General features: G+C 47.0%; 1 protein-coding gene across 1 annotated transcript in view; it reads right to left on the bottom strand.

The window, feature by feature from the left end:
- The window catches only part of CNN1 (calponin 1), a 34,477-nt gene extending 13,443 nt beyond the window's left edge, over window positions 1-21,034 (bottom strand). The window contains exon 1 of the mRNA XM_033173475.1: window positions 20,912-21,034. Within this exon, the coding sequence (XP_033029366.1) occupies window positions 20,912-20,974 (63 nt within the window). The 5' untranslated portion in view covers window positions 20,975-21,034. The remainder of the gene's footprint in view (window positions 1-20,911) is intronic.
- Window positions 21,035-21,453: the final 419 nt, after the last annotated feature.

The raw sequence follows: 21,453 nt of genomic DNA, 5'->3' as shown, positions 1-21,453 counted from the left end.
ATATACAGGGATTTCCTGCTAACATGGGGGTTCCATTCATGACCACCGTGTGAGTCGGTCCATTTCATCCCAGTTCACCCCATTCTGCCCCTGTTCCACCTCTCTTTCAGTGCGAAAACAGTGTGCACATCAGCGGTCATGTGCTTGCTGGTCAGGCACAAGTGGGAAGGTGCCTGTAGGCGCGCGTGCGTGCGCGCACACACACATCTTTCAACAATGGGGTGCAAATTGTTTGGTATGTTGGTTGCACTTCTCTTCTTTGGAATGCGTGGAATTTTCAGGGGTGTTTAACCTCATTTGTCTCCTGAGAAATCTCTATGTGGGTCAAGAAGCTACAGTTAGAACTGGATAGGGAACAACTGATTGGTTCAAAATTGGGAAAGGAGTACGACAAGGCTGTATATTGTCTCCCTGCTTATTTAACATATATGCAGAATTCATCATGCAAAAGGCAGGACTGGATGAATCCCAAGCCGGAATTAAGATTGCCAGAAGAAATATCAACAACCTCAGATATGCTGATGACACAACCCTGATGGCAGAAAGTGAGGAGGAATTAAAGAACCTTTTAATGATGGTGAAACAGTAGAGCGCAAAATATGGTCTGAAGCTCAACATCAAAAAAACTAAGATCATGGCCACTGGTCCCATCACCTCCTGGCAAATAGAAGGGGAAGACATGAAGGCAGTGACAGATTTTACTTTCTTGGGCTCCATGATCACTGCAGATGGTGACAGCAGTCACGAAATTAGAAGACGCCTGCTTCTTGGGAGAAAAGCAATGACAAACCTAGACAGCATCTTAAAAAGCAGAGACATCACCTTGCCAACAAAGGTCCGTATAGTTAAAGCTATGGTTTTCCCAGTAGTGATGTACGGAAGTGAGAGCTGGACCATCAAGAAGGCTGATCGCCGAAGAATTGATGCTTTTGAATTAAGGTGCTGGAGGAGACTCTTGAGAGTCCCATGGACTGCAAGAAGATCAAACCTATCCATTCTTAAAGAAATCAGCCCCTGAGGCTCCAATACTTTGGCCACCTCATGAGAAGAGAAGACTCCCTAGAAAAGACCCTGATGTTAGGAAAGATGGAGGGCACAAGGAGAAGGGGACGACAGAGGATGAAATGGTTGGACAGTGTTCTTGAAGCTACCAACATGAGTCTGACCAAACTGCTGGAGGCAGTGGAAGACAGGAGTGCCAGGCGTGCTCTGGTCCTTGGGGTCACGAAGAGTCGGACACGACTAAATGACTAAACAAATATGTGGAACCAGGACAAGGCCAATGATGGAAGTCCAAAAATGTGGTGCCATTACAGGCCCACCCCACCAACAGAGAAGTGGCACCAGCAAGATGTCACAAGATCTTACCCAAATCTCGTGATATCTGGAGAGAGCTCCACAAGTTCTCACTGGAACCTGCCACCGCTGCTTCATGGGTGCCAGCATGTAACTCAGGTAAGGAAGGCTTCAGTGGGGGTAGCACAGCAGCACCTTTTAATTTCACTGCAGGTGGTGAAATAGGGCACCCCACCCCCAGACCAAGTTGTAGAGCTGGAATTAAGAAAGGGCTCTTCTTGTTTTCTTATTAGTTTTGAATGCAAGCTGTCAAAGACCAGATTTGGACATAACAAGTCAGAATTTGTCTTCAACCATGGTTTGATAGGAATGGATTTGCCTCTCTCTGCTGCCCTCATACCACATAGGTCTCTTATTCTGCTCCTTGTGTGTTTGTTCTCTCTTTTCTATACCCTCTCTCTAGTCAGAGTCTTTGTTTAAAAGAAAACCAAGGTTTATTTCTGGCTTGCTGATCATAGTGGGTTGAAACAAGGCAAGGCATAATATAGCTTTTTGAGATGTGCCAGGATGGGAGACTGGGAGCATGTTCATGAGCAAACCACATTTTAAGACAAACCTCACTTCTTGTGATGTACAAACCTGGCCAATATCCTTATTTTCTGCTACCCACCCCTGGTAAAGTATTGTCCCAACGATGTATGCGTAAGATTGCAACCATGGTTATCTTATCATGGGATGTGAGGAGGATGACAATGCCTATTCCACCAAAGGCTTTGGCACTGTGCAAGCATGTACAGATAAGGCTGCAAATTCCACCAAACTTTTTTTTAAAAAAGTTAATGGTAAGTTTGCCAACAACACATTCTGTTTCTGAAGACAACACAGAACAAACTGTTGCAGACCTAATGAATATAGTGTTCAGCGAGCCGAGCAGAGCTTGCAGGAATGTGTAGTGGTGTCCGACAGGGGGATGCTCTGAGAGTGATCATTGATAGCGGATATTACCTGACCTGAATGCCTCTATTTTCAAATGTGTTGGACTGTATGTTAATGCCATGGAAACTTATACCGACCATAGAAAGCAACGAGTCACCAGTGTTTGGGTTTTTATGTACCTCTGGGAAAAGCAACCTTGGCGCCAGCTTGCCTCTTTATTTGGAAATGTGCTTGCAAACCAGGTCCTGGCATTCCTTCTAAGGGCTTTTTCAGCCCCCAAAGCAACTGGGGTCTTGGATTCTACTGGCCCCATGGGAGTGTGCTGCCTGAGTGACAGGAGAAAGCTTCCAGGAGTTTATGATCTGCTGGTTTGTGAAAAAATCCATGACGATATTTCAGCCGCTCTCTGCCAGCCCAAGAGGCCAGATGATTAAGCCATTAAAACCAAAAACGCTGCAGTGACAGTCATCTGTGCTGCCCTTGTAGGATTTTTATTTTTTTAAAAAACAGGCAGGACCACAGGTTTCATCCCTGCTTCATCCTGGCAACCAGCACATGGAGAAATCTCATGCGGTTTCTCTACCTGGTCCCAAAAGGGATTCCAAAGGATGGTCCAAGGGAAGGGAATCCTCCCTCTGCTAAAAAACAAAAAAACAAAACCAGGAATTTGTGGAAGCTAATGTACCAAATGTGCACGCAGAAAAATAAGGTCTTCGTGACCTATTTGTAATATAAGGCCCCCCATTAGGAACCCCCCTCAATCTATTGTGCTGACTCTGCATCCTTCTTATAGTTAGGCTAGATATGGTGCTTCTGGCCGTCAGCTCCTCTTGTCTTTTGGGGTCTCTTCCCACACAGTTTTCGAGTCCTCCACCAAACCCACACAGTTCCTTCTTTGGTGCCTGGGTGAGCTTTACATTCCTTCCCCTTAGAATATGAACCCTATTTCATGGTTATCATGAAATCATCTTTCAATCATCACAGCAAGGGCTCATCACTTGTGCTGTGCCTAGAGAACATGGTTCTGAGCAGTTTTGCGCTTGTCCCAAGCTTTCTCAGCACAGACAGCCTGGGGGGAACCAAATTGCCATTTGTTCCGATTGAGTGATAAAGAGTGATTTTCTCCTGGGGTGGGTGAGAGGGAGAGGGAGATGGAGAGAGAAAGCTGTGAGCTAAGTGTGGATAAGCCCAAATCAATCAATCAATCAATCAATCAATTCTTTATTATGGTCACCGACCAGCACAATAAATTACATCATCAATATTTAATTTTTTTGAAATAAACTAAAATAACTTGTCTGAAAGGGATCAGTCATCCTTTGCTCCTTATTTTATATATTAATTATTTACTATACGCTATAAATTAAAACGAAGCCTGTCTGGCTCTGATCAGGAGCTGATTTGAATGCCTCCTGTATAGGCGCACCGAATTCTGATAGCATTGGTGCAGAATCTTGCCACCATTGTGGTGACCTTTGGGTTAGAGCCTGAGAGGAGCCATTTTATTTGCAGTTCTTCAGATCGTCCAGGTAACTCGTCAAATATCTTTAGGGTAGATTCATTTCGGAGGTCTCTATAAAGGGAGCAACAACAACAACAAAATACATGGACGATGGTCTCTATTTCTCCAGAATTACACGGGCAGAGTCTGTCTTCTAGGGGGATTTGTCTATACTTCCCATATAAAACTGCTGACGGCAGAATGTGGAATCTGGCCAGAGTGAATGCCCTTCTGTGAGATGGTATCTCTAGATGGGTTAGGTAATCAGCTGGAAGTGCCAAATATCTTCGTTCTTCCGGTATTGGAAAAGATGGAACTTTATTTACTGTAGATCATTTTGTCTCTCGGTGTCAATTATCCTCTGTTTGACTATATTTTTGGCTGTATTGTAATCAAAGGAGATGAGGTAAGTTGGGATAAGCCCAAACTTGTCCAAACAGTGGCAGAGGCTTCACCTGTCACAATATAGATTGTATTGGTTTGGTTTGGTCCATCTTAAACCCCAAGAAACTGAGGAAGAGCAACCTGGGTTATATATCCAGATGTAACAAGTGAGTGCTTCTCTCTTTCACGCCAGACTTTCCCACTGCTCAAAATCTTCTCTGAGCTTCTTTTTGGCACATAGTGGGGCGAAGTTTCAAATGCCTGTATTTTCCTTCTCTTTTTTTAATAGGAATTTATTAATTTTTGAAAAAATACAAGAAAAAATAAGCTTACAAAATACAAAACACTACAAAACTAAAATACAAAAACAAAACCTAGCAAAAACAGAAAAAAACATTTATTCAACTATACTTATCTAGTTTATAATCTTATTTTGGGACTTCCTCACGTCCTCTCTTCTGCGTTCATTTCAGATATACTGTAGTAACTTTATAACTTATTTAATTTCCTCTTCCTCCAATATTCTTAATCCTTATCTATCATCATATATCCATAAACTTATTCCTAACAAATTAAACATAACACCATTCTAACTTCTTACATCCTACTTTCACCGTATTTTCCTTCTCACTAGGTTTAATTCAGTGGGAAGAAAGGGGGGCCAGGATTTGTATTAGAAAAGTCTTCTCGTTCCCTCTGTGAATTTTTGATCCAGATTGCAGCTTCCTGCAGCTGCTGTAGGTTACTTTAAAACAACAACAAAACCCACAGTGACTTCAGGGCAAGCATTCCTATGACGTAATCTGATCGAAGCCAGCCAATGCAGCGGCCATCCACAACGATTTTGATTTGGGGAACAGCTCATTCTAATACAGCAATCCAGTGAGGAAAATCTAATACAGTATTTCCTAAGCCCTTCTAGAGATGGCAGGACTCTGAGCATCTGACAACATTCTGTTCTGATGGCTCTCATCCCTTGCTCCTGGCCAGTTGTTGCAAAGGCTGGAGAGATTTGCATTGAATTTTGTGGGGATTTCTGCAGGCTATAGGACTCTCCCAACCTGCTGCTGTTTCACTGCCTCTAGATTTTCCCTCATAAGCTAGCTGTATTGGTTGAGCGCAGGATCCAGTGCTTGACAGAAACAGGAACAAGGGTTGTGTGGGATTTTGTGTAAGAATCCTGTGGCAATGCAGGAATCTCAACGACAGCATCCATGGCAGATGGCCATCCAACCATTAAATATCTAATATATATGTTAAAAGATATGTGCAAATGCAGCCTGAGAATCTTATATCTAACGCTTTAAAAAAAAAAAAAACAATTTCGCATTTTACAGTTGAATCACAAATCTAAATTTGCACATCCAATTTAAAACATCCAGTCCTCATATCTGACTTCCGTTGTTGTAGAGATACTGATGGAAAACATAGACCTCCTGCACCGTTAGCAGCCTCAACTGCCTGTCACTGATTGACTCCCCCCCCCCACGTGTTCTTCCTCGGGTTTTGTTAATTTATATGTTTTGTTGTAAAATGGAAAATGATAAATAAAATTATATTTTAAAAAAGAGAAGAGTGGCTGGAGGAAGGAACCAGTCAAAGCAAGGCTGATCTTCCTTTTCCTGTTTCAATCACTTGCAAGGAGGTGAGGAGGACCCACAACAAAAGTGTGTAGCAGTTTTTTAAAGACTTTAGAAATTGCCTGACCCCTTAGCCCAGGGGTAGGCAACCTAAGGCCCGCGGGCTGGGTGCAGCCCAATTGCCTTCTCAATCTGGCCCATGGACAGTCCGGGAATCACCGTGTTTTAACGTGAGCAGAATGTGTCCTTTTATTTAAAATGCATCTCTGGGTTATTTGTGGGGCATAGGAATTCGTTCATACACACACCCACACCCCGCCAAAAAAATATATAGCCTGGCCCACCACATGGCCTGAGAGATGGTGGACCGGCCCACAGCTGGAAAAGGTTGCTGACCCCTGCCTTAGCCAAAGCCCAAAGGCCACCCAAAAGCATCACAGAAAGAGATTGTCTAGAACAGAAATTTGAGAGTGTGGCTGATAATGTGTGCTGATTGCCTTGTTCTGGGCCGTTCTTTTGAAATGGCAAATAACCGAATTCCTGGAACCATTGTCCCAGACCTCCCCTATTCATACACAAAATATGCTCTTTTGACTGGATTTGAAGGACTCGTAATTGAAAAGAACTATTGGGAAGGGGTTTCCCAAGATGTGTCCTTCAACTGCAGAGACAATATTTGGGATCATTTAAGAGAGTGGTTTCGGGATTGCTCTCTTGTACTGTTTCAAACATGTTGTTTATGTACTTAAGTATGTATGTGGCGCTGTGGGTTAAACCACTGAGCCTAGAGCTTGCCGATCAGAAGGTCGTCGGTTCGAATCCCCGCGACGGGGGGAGCTCCCGTTGCTCGGTCCCTGCTCCTGCCCACCTAGCAGTTCAAAAGCACGTCAAAGTGCAAGTAGATAAATAGGTACCGCTCTGGCAGGAAGTTAAACGCCGTTTCTGTGCGCTGCTCTGGTTCACCAGAAGCGGCTTAGTCATACTGGCCACATGGCCCGGAAGCTGTACGCCGGCTCCCTCGTCCAGTAAAATGAGATGAGCGCTGCAACCCCAGAGTCGGAAACGACTGGACCTAATGGTCAGGGGTCCCTTTACCTTTACCATATGTGTGTTTACCTTGTGCACTTATGAACAGGGCTTTTTTTCAGCCGGAACTCATTTCCGGCACCTCTCAGGTGGGCGCCATTGCAATTCTAAGAGAATGAGGGAGGCATTCTAAGGACACAGCTAGGTAAAGGAAAAGGGACCCCTGACAGTTAAGTCCAGTCATGAATGACTCTGGGGTTGTGGCGCTCATCTCGCTTTACAGGCCGAGGGAGCCGGCGTTTGTCTGCTCTGCAGACAGTTTTTCCGGGTCATGTGGCTAGCATGACTAAGCTGCCTCTGGCAAAACCAGACCAGTGCACGGAAACGCCGTTTACCTTCCCACCACAACTTTACCTATTTATCTACTTGCACTTTGACATGCTTTCGAACTGCTAGGTTGGCAGGAGCTGGGACCGAACAACGGGAGCTCACCCCGTCGCGGGGATTCCAACTGCCAACCTTCCAATCAGCAAGCCCTAGGCTCAGTGGTTTACACCACAGTGCCACCCGCATCCACAACATTTCATTAGGAACACTGACACCAGAGCAGAGCACAGAAACGCCGTTTACCTTCCTGCCAGAGCAGTACCTATTTATCTACTTACACTTTTGGGGTGCTTTCAGACTGCTAGGTTGGCAGGAGCTGGGACCGAGTAACGGGAGCTCACCCCATCGCAGGGATTCGAGCCGCTGACCTTTCTGATCAGCGAGCCCAAGGCTCAGTGGTTTAGACCACAGCTGCAAATAAATGTTTTAAATGTGTTGTAAAGTGCAATATACAAATGTGACACTAGATGGCAACTGTGAGCTATGACAAATTCAATGCATTTTTCAAAATGTTTTTTTTTTAAAGTACTTTCACAGAATTTTTTTAATATGTGTGTAGATTCCACCATGGTGAGTTCCAGCACCTCTTTTTCTAGAAAGATAGCATTGGTTATGAACATTCATTTTTAAAAGGTGAACAGGAATGTGCTCTGAGAGAGAGAAGAGAAAGACTTTTGAGGACATGCAGTGAGTCAGAGGAAGAATTTAACAGAGAGATCAGGGCTGGAATGTCAGCCTAATCTCCTGGCACTGTATCCAGAAAAGGAATTTATAAACCAGAGGTACTACTGATTCCAGGCCCTCATCCTTGGTCCCAGAACCATGCCTTTGCCATTAGGAGCCTGAGCACCTAGACCAGGGGTGACAAACGAAAGTGGACCTTCAGATGTTTCCAACTCCCATCAGCCCCAGACAGCATGGCCAATGGCCAGGGATTATGGGAGCTGCAGTTCAGTAGTGACGTAGGAGCAGCTTTTGCATTCATGGCAAGCAGGCTGCTCAGTTTTGTAAACGGACTGCCTGCGTTGGATCTCTGAGGTGCTCTGATAGCATTGCTCCTCTCCATTCTTGGTACTTGGCAGTCCAGGCTGCAGCTGTGAGAGAGAGGGAGAGAGAGAGAGAGAGAGAGAGAGAAAGAGAGAGAGAGCATTCTTTGGGCCCTCTCTCTGGACGTGAGGCAGCTTCATACCTTCAGCTAGTGCCAGGGAGCTCTGCCAACCCAAACAGGCTGTGTCCCCTCTAGGAGGAATTCACCAAACTTGGGAGAAAAATGGGGGATGTGTCCGTCCCAGATCCGCAAGGATTTATCCCTCTGCTGGGATGTTTCAAAGACATAGTGGGCTAAGCAGGGCTTTTGTGTGGACATTTGGCTAAACACTAAGTGTTAGAAGTGATGTTAAGATTCCCTATTTATTTGTTTTATCTTCTTGGAGGCTAAGCCTTACCAAAACGTAACTCAAAAGCCGTGAGCTGATTGTTACATTTGCAACCAGGGCCTAAAATAATGCAAGTGAGGTGTGTATGGTTTTTTTTTGGGGGGGGGGACCTTTCCCAATACTGATAAGCATCTTCACTGTTTTAATATTTGGTTTGGAACTCTAAAGCATCATGCCTGACCATTTTGTTAATGCTCCCCCCCCCCACTGTACGCTGCTTAAAACCCTACAGCTAGCTGTTCGCAAAACAAATAAGAAAAAAGGTTAAAAAGCATTGCCAAGCATTCTGATTTTTGCACCGTGAGAAGTGGCTTAACTGACTCAAGTGTGTGAGTCAGCAGGAGTTCTTTGTTCCGCAGGCGCAGCTGAGACTGTAAGAGTTCTTCAGGATATATCACATAGGTAGCGTTTTGATGTAATGGCAGGTAACCCAGGTGGCTGCCGGGGTGCACTCAACTAGCTACTTAATAGCTGGAACAAGGAGTACCAACAATGTACAGTATTGTCATTTGTAATGTTTTCCGTATTGAACTGCATAACCGGCATTATGTGGACATTGAGTTTGTGGGAAACTTAGAGCTTGCATGTCCATTCAACAGACTGACGTGTGCACAAGTAATTGTGACATCAATACCATAAAAATAAGTGAACACTATAAGCAGGGGTGCCAACTTGAATAAAATATTGGGGGAGCCAGGTAGCAATGCCCATCCACCTAGGAGTTGGCTCCTACCATAGGGTTGCCATATGTCCAGAATTTCCTGGACATGCCTGGAATACTGCAGTCGAAAGCAGCGTCTGGGCGGAAATCAGAAAAATGTCCGGGGGGAATCCGGACATATGGCAACCCATGTCGGCAGTGTCATTTTGGCCAAATTTTGCTCAACAACTTTTCACATTTTGAAATATGTCAACCCTATCCTATGCACAGCCCATATTAGAACTGCTAGTGGTGGCTGGAGCTCCATTGGGCCTGGTGCCCAATAGTAGGCAGAGGCAACAAATTCTAGTCTTGCCCCCATTGTCCTCTCTTGATACCCGGAAAAACACTTGAGACTAAGGAGGAGAAGCCGACAGGTAGTTGTCATCCCTTGGACCAGTTCCAAGTGAGAAAGGAGGCAGGTGGGAGCCGGCAGAGAGCAGGCTGAAGTTGGTGGGGCAGTGCCCATCATAAAACATACAGATATTGAGGTTAACCCTTTATTCAAAGAAACACCCCTTCCTAGTAGGTCTTGCCCCAACGAAGCAGTTGCAAGGACCAAAGATCCCCGTCTTTCCACTGCTCCCTGTGATGGCCATAGCTGTCAAGTTTCGGATTTGAAAATAAGGGATCAGCAGCCTCACCTATCCCGGGGACAGTCACATGGCAGTGGTGGGCGCAGCCAGAAGCAAAAGTGGGCGGCACTGGTGTGAACGTGTGCAGTAGGCTTACTGTATTTTGGAAACGCTGCCCGTGGGCTACGGCGTCTGTAAGCGCGGGAAATGGCTCCCGCTTGCTTTGAGGCTGCAAGGAGGTGAGGTCTTCCCAGTCCCTGGCCAGCAGGGGGAGGGAGAGGAGCTGCTTCCATGGAAAAAACGGAAATTAAAGGGATATAAAAAAATAAGGGATAGCAGTGGGAAACTGCTTGAAATAAGGGAGATTCCCGGGGAAAACGGGATACTTGACAGCACTGGTGATGGCCTGGAACCCGGGCTCGGACTCGGAGCCGGAAGAGTCGCAGCCTGCACTGGACCCTCCGCCTGGGACATCGGCTGAACCAAGTCTGGGGCCTGATTCTGAGGAGCCTCAGTCTGCACAGCCTCCCCTGCAACAACTCAGCTGAGCCGAGTCTGGGGCCTGAGTCTGCCTTGGTTCCAAGTGCAGGGGATACCTTGTTGCCATCAGCCGGGGTCGTCACCAGCAGCTGGCCCACTGCCGGCTGGGGCTAAGGCGGCTCCTGGATCCTGTAACCCACCGGCGTCTCCTGAGCTGCAGAGACTCAGGGCTGATAGAAGGAAAGACCTGAGTACTCGTAGGAGGAGTGCTCGTCTCCAGGCGAGGCGAGGGAATGAGTCGCCAGGGGATCAGGGCCGTCCGTTACCCCGTTCTATATAAAAAGAAGCCAGACCCCGCCCCGGGTTGTGGAAGCAACATTGTTGGTTGCTAGATCCTGCCAGTGTTCCTGCCTTCGACCTGCCTTGTCTTCCCTGCCTGCACTCCTGACCTGCCTCAGTTCCTGACCTATGTACCTGCTCCTGACCTCACCTGACGCCCTGCCCTGCTCCCAGCTTCAGCTACTTTGGACTGTATCTACCCTGAACCTATGAACCACGGACCGGACTAGGACTTCGCCACTTGGGTAACCCTCGGGACCAGCACACTCCCTAAGTCTCGTCCTTTCACGGGACCTTCCCAAGCAACCTGAGATTTATCCACATTGTCTGTCTTGGGGAAGGACCTCTGGGAGACCAGCGGGGAGGTGAGCTTATTGCAGTGGGGGGGGGAGCAGGGAGACTTCCTGGATTCTTCAGCTACTTGCCTCATCTCTGCCTCTTGACCCTTGCCCTCTCCAGCCTCTGCATCTGCCTCTGATTCTGGACTGCTCTCTGCCACAGACTCTTCCTGCTCACCATACCCTGTTATTTCTTCAGCTTCCGACACCTCTTCCTCCCAGTCTGCTCCCTCTTCTCCCTCTGACCACTCATTGTCGTCCCACCATTACTCCCCTGGAACTGAGCCTTCTACCATTGGGGGCTCCCCTGAGGATACCCTAGCTGGTTTCTCCCATCGCTCCTCTGCATCCAGCCACTCCATGACAGCTAATTTCTCTGACCATAGTTTATGGCCAGCATTACGTGTGAACAAGGTTAACTTGTTCCAAAGCTGAACAAATCCCAGGGGTGTCGAAAACTTTCTACGCCAGAGACTGTTTGGTCTATCCCTGTGCATAGATTGATCAGTGGTGTGTGTTAGTGTACTTCATCCCAGTTCTCCCTCTACATTATCTGGCCTCTTTAGTCCCTTGAAATCTATGGTTTTATGATGTGCTGCAGTTGCAAGAGGTCAGAGGTGAAGGAGAATGACATATTATTAATGAACCAAAAATCTCTTCTAGTATTTGAAGGTAAAAGGTAAAGGACCCTTGGATGGTTAAGTCCAGTCAAAGGTGACTATGGGGTTGTGGCGCTCATCTCGCTTTCAGGCCAAGGGAGCCGCTGTTTGTCCACGGACAGCTTTCCGGGTCATGTGACCAGCATGACTAAACCGCTTCTGGTGCACAGAGGACCGTGACAAGTGCCAGAGCGCACGGAAATGCTGTTTACCTTCCCGCCACAGTGGTATCTATTTATCTACTTGCATTGGCATGCTTTTGAACTAATAGGTTGGCAGGAGCTGGGACAGAGCAACAGGAGCTCACCCCGTCATAGGGATTCAAACTGCCAACCTTCCGATCGGCAAGCCCAAGAGGCTCAGTGGTTTAGACCACAGTGCCACCCATGTCCTTGAAGGTACTAGCAACCTTCAAGAGGCTGAGGGTGCTTTCTCGTGACCTGTTTACTGAGCATTCACTCAGACATGTTTGCAGGGAGGTTAGGCAATGTTGGGGCCATTTAGTGAGCGTTCAGGTTGACATGTTAGCAAAGAGGCTAGACCGTGTTGCATCAAAGCAAGTGTTACCCACACTTTCCTGTCACTTTCCTTATTGCAAACAGTCCAATCTTTTAGAGAAGGACATTTGTTGGGTAAAAGCGCCAGTAGGTGATTGAATCCCACCCCAAAATACTGAAAATTATAATAGTCTGGAACTGCTGCCAATCAGTTTGGGCACCAACTGAAAGCTAACGGGACAAAGCACATTACGTCCTTTGTTTGGAGAGGTGACCTGATTTTTCTGTCATAGGAGCTTTGGACTGATGCACAATGGTTGGCTCAGACAATCAAAACACCAATAATTCGCTGCACTTAGGAGCATCACAGCAGCGCCATCGCTACAGGAGGGGGAAGCTGAGGTTTTTGCCCTGGGTGAAGCCTCCAGAGGGGCATCATTGAGGCTCACAGCCTGTGTGTGTACGCAAATGAAGAGTTTGGATTTGATATCCCGCTTTTCACTACCCGAAGGAGTCTCAAAGTGGCTAACATTCTCCTTTCCCTTCCTCCCCCACAACAAACACTCTGTGAGGTGAGTGGGGCTGAGAGACTTCAAAGAAGTGTGACTAGCCCAAGGTCACCCAGCAGCTGCATGTGGAGGAGCGGGGATGCGAACCCGGTTCACCAGATTACGAGTCTACCACTCTTAACCACTGCACCACACTCGCTCTCAATGCGCATGCAAAGAGGCAAAATGGGTCTTTATTTCAGTGCAAGCTGAAATGAAGCCTAGTTTCACCCCATACCCATAGGCATAGCCAAGGTTGGCCTGGGAGGGGCAGCTGCCCCCCCCAGCAATAAAAAACATAGCTAACTGAGATTCTGCCCCCACCACCAAAAAAGGCCTGCGCCCCCCCCAAAAAAATTCCTGGCTACGCCCAGCCTACATCCCAGAGCTAAGAGGAAAAATTACAGTGAGCACCCAGTCTTGTATGGTTAGGGTCACTTACTTGAGCTGCACATGTAATAGATGCTTAGAACATGGGTCGGCAACCTAAGGCCCGGGGTCCGGGGCCGGCCCAATCGCCTTCTAAATCTGGCCCGCGGACGGTCCGGGTATCAGCGTGTTTTTACATGAGTAGAATGTGTGCTTTTATTTAAAATGCATCTCTGGGTTATTTGTGGGGCATAGGAATTCATTCATTTCCCGCCCCCCTCCAAAATATAGTCTGGCCCCCGCACAAGGTCTGAGGGACAGTAGACCGGCCCCCTGCTGAAAAGGTTTGCTAACCCCCTGGCTTAGAAGGTTCTTTTCTCCGTTTCTGCTTCTTTGCAGCCTGAATGATTTGCGCTGGTTTGCAGAATGCTTATCGGTTCTGATGAGAATGGGCTGGGATTGTAACAGGAACTCTTTGGAAATATTTGGATTGCTAGGCTCTGTGCTATATCCGCTATCCAGGCCCACTTTTGTCCAGGAAACTTTGAAGCAAGTGCTTGGACTACGTAACTTGGATGCAACCATCAGGCCTGGTACTGACAACACAGCAGAAGCAGGAATGCACACGAATGAAGGGAAGTGCTTGCATTAATTCCATCAGAATTCGCCTTGACCAGCCTATAGCAGTTGCTGGATTTTTACCACTTCAGTGAGAGCTAAGCATAAGATGCATGAGTACAGGGCCTTTTGTGTCGTCTCCTAATTTGTCCTTTTCCCCCGCTTGTCTTTCCATCCCTTTCCCCCCACATTCTCTCATGGATGTGTTGTTGCTTATTATCCACTGTTATGGATTTCAGAGGGAACAATGAGAATTTTTTTTATTTGGGACCACAGAAAGCTTACCGGAAAGGCTGCCTAAATATGAGCTGACATATCCACAGCACATATCACCCAGAACAGTACCGTATATATAGCATAACACAGAACAGTAATTTGCATGTTGAATTCTATATGGCAGTTAAAAAATCTCTTCACAAAGATGCATGCATGCTATTCTAGTTTCCCGTTTTCTTATGACTAAAACTTTAGCAAAAAAATGCTCTTTTTAAAAAGTTGCATTTGAAGACATTTGTCGTATCTGTATCTTATTCTTTCCTGGGAGGAAATTACTGCACATGGTTTCTGTTATGTATTGAAGTTCTCACCCTAGGCCACTAGGGGTGTGTGTATATAGTTTCATTCTGCTGCAGTTTTCACTCAGGTCCGCTTATGCAAATGAGGAATTGAAAAGTGACGTTCAGGGATTGGGTAACTACAGAAAGTTGTTACTGTTGCTTTGTAGCTGAGTTCTATATAAGCAGGCTGCTGAGGCCTTCAGCTCACTTCTGTTCCAGCCTGAGAATAAACAAGAGCTGCTTGGAAATCACTGTGTTGTCTGCTGTGTCCACCCACAACGTAACAGTTTCCCTATTTTATCCCTGTTTGATCTTTACAACAACCCTGTGAGGCGGGCTAGGCTGAGAGAAACTGACTGACTGGTTCAAGGTCACTTCATAGCTGAGCAAGGATTGGGTCCTGAGGCACTCTGGGTCGAATCCAGTACCCTCCCCACGAAAACCACATTTGCTTTCTGTCAAACACACACATTTAAAAGGATATGAAAAGTAACGGACTAGACCAGGGGTAGGCAACCTAAGGCCCGGGGGCCAGATGCGGCCCAATTGCCTTTTAAATCCGGCCCACGGATGGTCTGGGAATCAGCGTGTTTTTACATGAGTAGAATGTGTCCTTTTATTTAAAATGAATCTCTGGGTTATTTGTGGGGCATAGGAATTTGTTCATTTCCCCCCCCCCTTTCAAAATATAGTCTGGCCCACCACATGGTTTGAGGGACGGTGGACTGGCCCACGGCTGAAAAAGGTTTCTGACCCCTGGACTAGGCTGTAGCCTGCTTGTGGAGCTGCATTTGAAGAAGTGAAGACAAAACCTTGTGCAGCTTTCTGGCTCTTTCCTTTTGTGCTTAATAATCTGAAGCTATCATAGGATGTTCATGGGACATTGTCTTTACAGGAATCCATTGTCATGGATTACTCTGTGTGTTAATCTCTGCTTCCAACACAAGAAGGCGAAGCAGGATGGGACAATCTCTGTGTACAGCTTCGCAGAAACAAGCAAATAGCTGTAGTCTGTCATGCCCAGAGCAATGCAAATTTTGCCTTGGAAAATGTTTCTCCAGCTTCCCAGACAGAATGCCATGGTAGCTCTCAAGCCTTGTGCTTCTATGAATTGGGTCTGGCGGGACAGAAGAAAGGGATTCCAATCTGCGGTTGTATTCTGAATTAATGCCACTCCATGCAGTTTGTGCCAGTAGCTCCCTGCCCCCAAACAAATTCCAGGCTATGTTTAGGGCTTCTTTCAGGAACTGGAAGTTCCTCAGTAAATGTGGCTGATTTTAGGTTGCCAGTTTGGCAAAGGTAGAACCCCTATTCTAACTTTCTAATGTTTATTCCAATAATACTGGGTTCTTCGTTCTGGCCCTCTGGTTTGCAGAGCAGCTTCCTATGACGTCTCTCTATGCAAAAATTAACATTCTTCCCAATCTCCTTAAGGGAGGAATGTGGGTACAACTCTTACCTCCCTGGCAGATAGAGGTCTCTTGCTTTCACCTGAGAACCAGAACTGCTCTGTACGCCCCCCCCCCAGCAATCCTATGCCCACATTCCAACACAGGTGCTCTCTGTGCACTACAATCACCAATTGGACCCCCAAAATAAGAACCACGTGGATCCCCTGTCTGATATCCTACTGGGAAGGCTACTCACTTTGTTCAGGTCCTAGCCTCTCCTCTCAGTCTCTTCTTTTCCAGGCTAAACATACCCAACTCCCTCAACCATTCCTCATAAGGCTTGGCTTCCAGACCCTCAATCATCTTGGTCAACCTCCTCTGCACACATTCCAGATTGTCAATATCCTTCTTAAACTGTGGCGCCCAGAACTGGACTCAGTACTCCAGATGTGGTCTGACAAAGGCAGAATAGAGAGGTACTATTATATCCCTCGCTCTGGACGCTATACGTCTGTTGATGCAGCCTAAAATAGAAGTGCCGGTAGCTTTTTGTGCTGCTGCATCACACTGTTGACTCATCACACTAAGCTTTGTCGTCTACCAAGACCCCAGACCCCTAGATCCTTTTCACTTGTACTGGTGGCAAGTCAGGTGTCCCCCCACCCAATTTCGTTTACAAAACTAGATTCACTCTCCCCACATCTAGTTCCCACCCATACTGCAAGTGTTTCTATTTAAGTTGGAGGAAAGCTAAAAATATTTGCTTTTGTAACCAAGTTTGCTCTCTGCATCTCACCAATGGTCACCTCTTCATTCTGCTGGAAGAGCTCTGTGCAACTCAAACTTTTGTTCGCAGACTCCCCATATCAGCTGGAAGATGCACAGCGCGTGCTTAGGATGCCAATTGTCTCACTAGAGGGAGGCACTGTGCTGAAAACGCTTTGTTTTCTCATCCATGGCTTTCCAGCAAATGGTAACTGAGTCCCCTCCCTAATATTTGAAGAACTGTGGCTCTCTCTGTTGTCCCTCTGCTAGGACAGAGGAACTGTAACTCTGTCTTTTGTAGGAAACCATTGATGGTTTGCAGGAGCTTGCCTGCCAAATCCTGTCTCCCAGCTTCTCCTTAACAGGTAACTCCCATCCTGCAGGAAAGTTTGTTCTTGTATCGCAATCCTCACTGTTCCAAAAGAACTTTCGATTTTGATGGCTGTGGAGGAGGTCCCTCGGCCTGAGGAATGTGTTTGTTGGGGTGCGTGTTTATGGCAGTGGTGGTGGTCTCCCTCACCTGAGGTCTCGGGGCAGGCATCCTGCCGCTTGCCAGATGCACACCCTGCCAAACTATGCCTTATATAGAACCAGCCTATGAAGAAACCCCAAAACTGACCATATATGGTGAGTCTGTTGCTGCCCAGACTCCCGCAGCAGAGTGCGAAGTGCAGTCCAAGTCGGTAGCTGAAGAATTTAGCTGTGGAAGGAGGAGGAGGGGGAAGAGACCGGCCTTTTGCTGGAGCCAGTGCTCTGGTGAGCCCTGGAGGATGGAGGGTGCAAGCAGAGAAAGCCAGGCCATGTGGCGAACGGGTAGGAAGGTCTGTATAATCGGGGGCAGCCCCAGACATTTCAGGAAGATACGAAGCTCCCTTAAACCCATCGGTCCATCTAGCTCGGCACCGGCAGCGATCCCGCAGTTTCAGACAGGAGACTTTCACAGCCCCACCTGGAGATGCCAGGGTCTGAACCTGGAATCCTTTGCACGCAAACTGAGGGTGCTAAGGAGGCATTCTTGAGCCACAAAACAGCGCCTCAAACTTGCAAAAGCACCATTTGTATCTCACGGACGGGTGCCCCTAAAAAGCTCCCTGTTGTAAATCTGGCCCGGCCCTAAGACTAACGGTCTTTAACACGGCCATGAACAAGAAACTAGCTAAGTTTATGGGAGCAAAAGGAAGATTCTATACATAAAGCACTGCCCCTAAAGCTGTAGGATATTGAAAGGCCCGTGGCGAGCAGAGAGCCAATCCACTTCACAGATTAGCAGGTAGTACAATCCTTGCCAAGCCATGACACAGCGGCCACTGCTAGGGACGGAGATGCCCTTGGCATTCTGTTCTTAAATGTATTTTATTGATATTTTTAAAATAACATGGAATAACAACCACCACATCCAACCCTACTCCCTTCCCACCCAAACAACCCTCCAAACACAGGTTCCTTATGGGAAAACGTTGTTCCAAAGTGTCAGGTGCGAGTGCCATTGTGAATGACTGTCCATTGCATGTGTATGAAAAGGATGCCATGAGTTAATCTTCAGAGTGCCAGCGTCCATACTTTCTAACTCATGCCATTTTGATGACCGAGATGTAAAATCTGAATGGCACCCCCCCTCCCCACTGATTAACATGGGGGCAGGGGCACAATCCAGTGGTAAGTGCTTCTGCATAAGCCTTCTTAAAATGAACAGACGCTGTGTGCGTTCAGTTTTGCTAACCTTGCACAGGAGAAGCTCCTGCTGGAATTTGCCTCATGCAGAATTAGGGAGAACAGGTGGGGTCCCTCACAAAACCCACAAGCCCCATTCCCAGTTCCCCTCTTTTAATCAAACATGCCCCCATGGCTTTCTTTAAAAACCACAGTTAAAGCACCCAACGAAAGCAGTGGCCCAACATGGCCTGTTCCCCATTCTGTCCCCCTTAGTGGTACCCCAGGCCTGTCACCCAAAACTGCTGCCTCTTTGTGCCTCTGGAGAAGAGTCGTCTTTCCCGACTGCTGACACACCTCAAGTGTATACCCTGAGGAGCGTCTCCGCTCCCATCGTTCAGCCCGGACACTGAGTCCAGCTCCGAGGGCCTTCTGGCAGTTCCCTCACTGCGAGAAGCGAGGTTACAGGGAACCAGGCAGAGGGCCTTTTCGGTAGTGGCACCCTCCCTGTGGAATGCCCTCCCATCAGATGTCAAGGAAATGAATAAATGCACAACTTTTGGAAGACATCTAATGACAGCTCTGTATAGGGAAGTTTCTCAGGATAGATGTTTTGTTATGTTTTTAATATTTTGCTGGAAGCCGCCCAGAGTGGCTGGGGAAACCCCGTCAGATGGTTGGCTAATAATAATAATAATAATAATAATAATAATAATAATAATAATAGAAGTTCTGTGACCACCTGCTGGTCAGCTCATATTATGGCAGAACCGCTTATCTCAGGCTGAACCTCCTGGCCTCTGACAGTCTTAAAACACGCAAGGTGCCATTGTTGGAAGAGAATCCTCTCCCCAAGCATTAACTGGTCTGATCCTGGCCCTCAGACAGAATATTTGTGGGGAAGGGGCCTTAAAGATACATTAAGGGTGAGGAGCAGCAGGCATCACAAGCCCAAAGTAAACCAGCCGTAAAAACCTCTCTTTCATCATATGAATTGTCACTGCTGAAGGTGCCACATAATACCCATTTTCCACAGGCATTTAGTGTGTCAGTTTGGAACTCCCTGCCTATTGAGATCAAGCAGGGATCTTCACTGTACAGTTTTCAGCACCTGCTAAAAACACTCTTGTTTAGACAGGCCTCCCCTGGTGCTTAGAAAGCTGAGGTAATTTTAATCTGCTTCAGTATTTTAACTTCAGTGTGTTTTAAAATATGGTTGTGAATTTTTCACAAATTTGTTTCTTTATATTTTTGTAAACCGCTTTTTTACAGTCAAGTGGTGTAAAAATAATAATAATGAAATACCGGTAAGTAAGTAGGATAAGTAATCAGGGTTGCAGTCTCAAATTGTACTTATTTTGGATTAAGTCCCACTATGTTTTGCTCTCACCTACCCTGCAAGGAGAGAAAATGGAAAAGGTCTTTTGCCGAAGGTAGACTCCAAAATCTAGAAACTGTCATTGGTAAAGAGGGACCTCTGGAGAAGGTGTTCCTGTAAGTTCTTCCCATCACGGCTGCTGTGATAGTCTTTTGTCATGAGTGGTTTAGGTGGTGCCAGACCAGGGGATTGGAGTGGGCATTTTCAGATGTGAAACGTAGACTACAATCCTATGCCCATTTACCTGGAAACAGACCTCATTTAATTCAACGGAACTTGTTTCCAGACATGTAGAAGGGAGTGCTGCTAATAGGACTGCAAAAACTCAGGTTACAGATGCTTCTCTTCTGTGTGAACAACAACCAGGCATGAGAGAGACTTCCCATTTGACTGTGAATGCCTTTATCTTACCAACACTTTCTTATCTGTAAAATGGGTAGAACAGTTATCTTCTTCATAAGGAAAAAAACAACCATGATCTAAGGTTGTTAATTATGCTGACCTAACCTGTCCTAGTCTCTTTCTTTTGCCTGGTTCAGGTGTGTGAAACCTTTGGCCCTCTAGATGTTTGCTGAACCACAAATTCCATCAGCCCCAACAAGCATGCCCAAAGGCCAGGGATGATAGGAGCTGGAGTTCAGCAACATCTGGCAGACCAAAGGTTTCCCCACAGCTGGTTAGTCCATCTGTTCTTCAAAAAGGCAATGGAGCAGCTAAGAACGCGAGCAGGGCTGTGGCTGGTTCAAATCTCACTTCGGTCACAAACACAGTAGGCAGCCATAGGCAAACAGCCATTCTCCCTGCCTCAACACCTCCATCTTCAGTGTGGGGAATATAGTACTGCCCTAGTAAGCAGGGCTGTTGCAAGGACTGCAGAGTCCGAGGGAGGGTGAAGGACTTGGGATGTTTGAAATGTGCTATACGAAAGTGAGGCTCTTCGATGCCTGAATTGATGGATCTCCATTGCCCATCATCTGTGGTACTTATCCCACCCTCTGCAGGTAACAGGATTGCCCCAGAGGTCATCATTTGAGTTTGCTTAGAGCCTGCAATTAATTACTTATTGCCATTGTTTCAGAGCGTTTGTTTCCCCCCACCCATGTCCATTTGGGGGGGGGGGATTAAAGAAAAGGAACAGACCACATCAAATAAAAATCCCGAGAACAGAAACAAAACAGAGTTGCCATCTTAAAAGCGGTTTAGGTGTCCGTTTCTGCTAGTCCGTTCCAAAACTTCCCACGGCCTTTTTCCTGAAGCCTTGCGTGGTTTTAATCTTTGCCTCTGCCTTCCTACCTGGACATGTCGTCACATCCGCCCTATTCCCTTCTCCGAGTGAGTAGGTGCCCTGAAACAAAATGCCCTGCTGCCCTGTGCAGTGCTGATGTTATTAGATTTGTAATACAACAGGCAGCAGTCCCACTCCATTAGATTAAGAAGAACCTTACAACTATCAGTGCTAGGACACCCCCCCCTCCAAACCAGGCATTGTAGATGTCCTTACCTTATTCTTGACTTCAGCTGACATGCCATAGGCTGGGCCCCTGATGAAGTGTGTCGCGGACATGTTGCACACGTGCTGTCCTCTGTGCGGCTTGCTCTCTCTGCGTGTGGTTTGGTGCCTTCTTGGTGCACGGCGTGTCTGCCTCTGCGCTGCTTTCCCTGCAACTTTTAAAAACTCTTGGCTCTCTGGCTCTCCCCCTCCTCCTGCCCAAGGGGGAGTCCTTCCATTGGCCAGACAGCATGGCCAATCGCCACCTGCCAGGGATGCTGATGTCAGCCTGTTGGTATTAAGAAATGATGGTGTCATTTTTTCCACCTTGGGGGGCTTGGGGGGCATCCAGTTCTTCTGCTGACTCAATTCCCTGATGGATGCTTTAAATATTTACAGAAGCCCTTGTCACTTCTGAGCATGTGAAAAGAGGGGAAGGATCGGGCTGGCAGAGCATCCCCCTGCCCACAGCTCTCCCTCCCCGGTGGTAGTACAACCTCCTGCCTCTTTTACTCATTAGTTCTGTCCCCTTTTTCAACCTGGCGCTTCTGTGT

Source organism: Lacerta agilis, chromosome 16 (assembly GCF_009819535.1).
Source record: "Lacerta agilis isolate rLacAgi1 chromosome 16, rLacAgi1.pri, whole genome shotgun sequence".
Taxonomy (NCBI): domain Eukaryota; kingdom Metazoa; phylum Chordata; class Lepidosauria; order Squamata; family Lacertidae; genus Lacerta; species Lacerta agilis.
Note: the sequence above shows the minus strand (reverse complement) of the source record. Positions and strands in the feature narration are given on the sequence as shown.